The 4,447-nt window shown below is 32.2% G+C and overlaps 1 protein-coding gene across 1 annotated transcript; it reads left to right on the top strand.

The window, feature by feature from the left end:
* The first annotated feature begins 219 nt into the window (after positions 1 to 219).
* Positions 220 to 4,116, top strand: LOC105327727 (uncharacterized). Its single transcript, XM_011428341.4, has 6 exons — positions 220 to 340; positions 2,810 to 2,956; positions 3,075 to 3,134; positions 3,303 to 3,404; positions 3,702 to 3,822; positions 4,053 to 4,116. Exons 2-6 carry the CDS (start codon positions 2,912 to 2,914, stop codon positions 4,079 to 4,081), a joined length of 357 nt encoding a protein of 118 aa, XP_011426643.1. The 5' UTR covers positions 220 to 340; positions 2,810 to 2,911; the 3' UTR covers positions 4,082 to 4,116.
* The last annotated feature ends 331 nt before the right edge of the window (positions 4,117 to 4,447 follow it).

Raw genomic sequence — 4,447 nt, 5'->3', positions numbered from 1 at the left:
ATTGAAAGATGGTATGGATATAATTTTACAATTATATTCCTATTATCCTAAAGATGCTTTTAATAAAAAATCGTAACAATTGGCCTTAATTTCTTCAAGAAGTTTTAAATGTAAAATTGTTAATTGACGACGGATTGCAATTGACATGACATCTGAGTGACCTAAAAACCGATTAAAAGCACCATTGAAGGCCCTTATAAAACAAGAAACTCATAGTATAAATTCAGGATAGAGTATCGTGAAAGTCCCTTGCCAATGCAAACAACTCTTCCTTGTGCAACAAAAACTAAATAGGCAAGTAAAACCAGAGTTTCGTTTGCTTGCCTGACTTGAAATACAAGTAAGCTTTTTTAATCGCATTTCTGAAATTAGTCTGTCTTTCCGTTTGTCTGTTTGTAAACTCTCTACATTTCTACCCATAGAGTAACAATAAGTTTTAAAATATTTTTCCTTTCATCTTGACCCCTGAAGAGTTTTGGCATGTGAAATTAACATCGGGTGAAACTTGCCCGAGAAGTTTTAAGTTTAGCCATTCCGTAGTCCTTTGGTAATAATTTTGACAGTAAAAAACAGAGTGATGTAGAAATTGAGATGTTTCTGAAATAATATTTTTCACAAACCAATTCCAGGATAAATGTTGTACCACATATTCGTTCCCTTTAGGCTATGTGATTTTTCCTAACCATTGAAAGAGAGTTTCTCCGATGTTTTAAATTCAAAATCCACATATCCAATAGAGATTTTAAATGAATCAATTAAAGGGCAAACAAAGTATGTCATGGCCAAAATGTTGATCTACTTTCAATATTCAGAAATACAATACACATAACTCTGATGGGTATTTATTCTTATTTATAAAATAATGTATACAAAGTACGAGTGCTGTAACAGTTCACGGCTTTAAATGTAAACAAATGTAGACAAAACGTTTATTTACGTTTTACCAATTTCTAGCACTTCAAATGCATATCATTCCTAAAACAATACGTGTTCGATCTGATCGTGGTCCACTAGATCCATTAACCCCAAGGGATATTGATTGTCTTTACTGTGCATTCAGATTTCACAGAACACTGTCAATAGCTTGCTGGCGGTCTTTTATGATTTTAGATAACGCATTTCCGGACTGCGGACGTGCCGATATTTTAGTTCGAGTACACTGACCATGAACCGTTGTTTTGATGTCGGCTAAGCTTTGTCTTATCCATTAATGTATGTAAATTCTGGTGTACGCACAAAGCAAAGAGAAAAATCTAATTTAAGTGCATGAACTTTTCAGTACAGATATACTACCGCTACATTAAATCTCACTTAAAGATGTTCGCTCCTCTCTTTTTGGGTAACTATTTTATGTCACCTCTTATCTAAACATTTTGCATCATATATTAATTCTATTTATATATTTGTATTTAACAAGGCGAAATAAACCATATTTACAAGGCGAAATAAACCATCTTTAATGAAATTGTTAAAAGAAATTATTATTTACAGAATTTAGTAAGGGACTATATTTTGTGGCGGAAGGTTTTCAAGAAAAAATGAACAATTTTCACAACTCAATAGTTTGAGAGTACAGTTACTTTAGTCTCCTAATTTTAAGCGTAGACTAAACTTCAAGATAGTTTGTGTATTACGATGTATTCATGTTGTTCTGAAACATTTTTGAACAATATTTTGATATTTCTATCGATATATTTTGGCATAAGCTTATACTTTATAGAAGTCAAAAGAAAATTAACTCGAATTTTTTCCTAAAATTAGCTTATTTCATGTCATATCCCATTTTTTAAAGATTTTTGTTACATGAGGCATTAGATGTATGTCTATTTGTATGCAACGTTTTCAGGCGAATTATCATATTTGTTTGGGGCCCCATGTTTCCAAAAAATAGTGACATATGTCACTAATAAAATAAATGAACATTTTAGGTCCTCATCTTTATATCCAAGATGTTTTGAGATAATTGACATTACTAGTATTTCAGGTGCCAACCTCCTAACTTAACTTGACATTCTTATCTTTAATGCCAATTTGTTACTTCCATGAACATTCAGTAATGTGCCCTTGTCCATCGATATTGACAACGATCTATCTAACACAACCTTAACAAACAGATCACCGGACTCTTCAATACCATACAACTTAATTCGCTTAAATTCTTGGTAAAATATACTATACGAGTTCAGATACTGTATATTTCTTATCGGAAGCGAGAAATCCATTCGTTTTGCATCAAATCTCGAACGCCTAACTTATGTTTTAATTAAATAATAGGCTGCGACGGGTGGCTCTCGAATTTCTTGCGGGAATTCATTTCTTATCTTTAATTAGAAACTATAGTATGTGATGGCAGTTTGCTGCCTCGTCGGTAAATCTATCTACATACATTTTTCAAGACTATTTGATTTACAAAATTTATCAATGCATTTCCAATTAGTCTATGTAAGAACCAACAAAAACCAAGAACATTTTATCCAATTGGATAAATTAGCAGCGGATTAAGAATATGGATTGTAATTCGTTCTATAAAGAGGAACCGTTTCAAATTCTGCGGTCGGTTTAAAAAACGTCGATGCATGATGCATGTGGAAAAAAAATTCTGCGTCTCGACATCGAGCGACATTAAAAAAAACACATTATTTATGTGAAGTCAAACTTAATGAATAATTTTAAAGTACCAATGATATCAAGTAAAATAAAATATATTTCGAACTCTTTTAAAACTTAATCTTAAAGGCTTTTGATTTATCTTATAAATTACAGTAAAGCTCTCATATTAGCAGTCATGTGATCAAATATTGTTATCCAGGTAAGTACTTTTCGCCTACTTTGGACCATTGACCTTCTCGCACGCGGGAACAGACTTCGCGATAAACGCATTACGTCACAGGACTGAAGCAACCGTCAAAGAATGGACTCATTTCTTGTTGTCTCCTTTTTTGTCGCTTTATTTTCAGTAAGTGTACTACTTACCAAATTCATTTGGAAATGAATTAACGCCAACGTGAGCCTTGAAATAATACACTTTTTGTTTAACCTACTTTTTCTACTGTTTATTGTTCTAATATTTTCAGTTCTCTTCAGCCGTACCGGTCAACGAACAGACCGTTAGTTTCTATGAAGACTGGTTTAATGTAAGACATCAGCTTTTACCATAAAATGTATTTGAAATAATTCCAGAATCATCGTAAAAAAGTCATCTTTTATTTAAGCGACTACTTTACATTAATATGTTTATACTTTTAACAATATTATTAAATCTATTTTACTGGGTTTTTTTCTCAACGTGTTACCTTTCGTAGAACTACTTGGTAATGGCGGATGGAGTCACGTGTTACTTCTGGCAAACAACTGGACAAGACGCAAGTACTTTAAAACTTCAGTCTGGACAAAGAGCACTAGAGGTAATTTGGTCTGATTGTTAGGTTCGCAGTTGATCTTAACAATAGTTTTTTTAACGTAAAGAAAGTTACCACAACTTAAAGTCAATTTATTGTTTAATTATATTTATATCGTTGTAAATAAAAGCCAAATGAAGCAAAAATTCATTTGTATGCTGATGTGAGTCTTTTAAACAAGGGCTTTTAAAGCTAGTGAAAGCTACTATGACTGCCTCTTTAAAGTCTATATAAAATACCTAATAGTTTGCTACAAACTAGATTTATCAGACTAATTCTAATTTCCCATTATATCTCATTAAGCAACACATGATCGACAACTTAAGAAAGGGGGTTCAGCTGACCCAATTCACACCCAACAAGATGTCTGTGTCTTTTGTGATCGTCAACCGTTGTGCATCCGGGACTTCATACATGGCAGCCAGTAAGGAAGTGTCACATATATAATAGTTGCATCCAAAAGTTCCAACATAATAATTTTAAGAATACAAAATTAACAACTAGTATTTTAATATTTTGGTTTTACTGTATTATTCCAGCCTGATATTTTTTTTCGTATAAACCTTTTTTATTTGTCTATATACAAATTTAGCATAATAATTTTGAACATTGCAAATTTCAAATTTAAGTCGACGATTATTTTTCCTTTTGTAGTTCCGCCTTCATCAATACACATAGGATAAACAATGCGAAAATAAAGCAATACTTGTCAAATCGAGTTAACTTTCTTTGGCCTTTTCCTACCTCTAATATATTTCTGGATCCGCGCATGAAATGCTATTTGATTTTTCTATGAAGAATCATTTTTTGGGAGTTGATTTTAATCAACTCTCCTATGCAGTTACTCTGGCAAACCGAAAGTGAAACAGTGTTTGGACCTAAGCACAAATCACCACCGCTGACAAGACTTAGTTCTTGAAAATAATAGAAAAATTCGATGTAATATATGCCAAAGCATTGTTTTTCAAGGAAACTTATCTATAAACACTTTGAAAAAAGTCAGATTTTATAGAATACAAACAAGTTGGATATTTTTGTAGTCTCATATA

Source organism: Magallana gigas, chromosome 5 (assembly GCF_963853765.1).
Source record: "Magallana gigas chromosome 5, xbMagGiga1.1, whole genome shotgun sequence".
NCBI lineage: Eukaryota > Metazoa > Mollusca > Bivalvia > Ostreida > Ostreidae > Magallana > Magallana gigas.
This window is presented reverse-complemented; position numbering and strand designations above follow the sequence as displayed.

Coding starts and splice junctions, on each gene's coding strand:
- LOC105327727 (XM_011428341.4), top strand. CDS start 2,912: ATGGACTCATTTCTTGTTGTCTCCTTTTTTGTCGCTTTATTTTCA. Junction 3,405..3,701: donor CTGGACAAAGAGCACTAGAG/GTAATTTGGTCT, acceptor TATCTCATTAAG/CAACACATGATCGACAACTT. Junction 3,823..4,052: donor GACTTCATACATGGCAGCCA/GTAAGGAAGTGT, acceptor TTCCTTTTGTAG/TTCCGCCTTCATCAATACAC.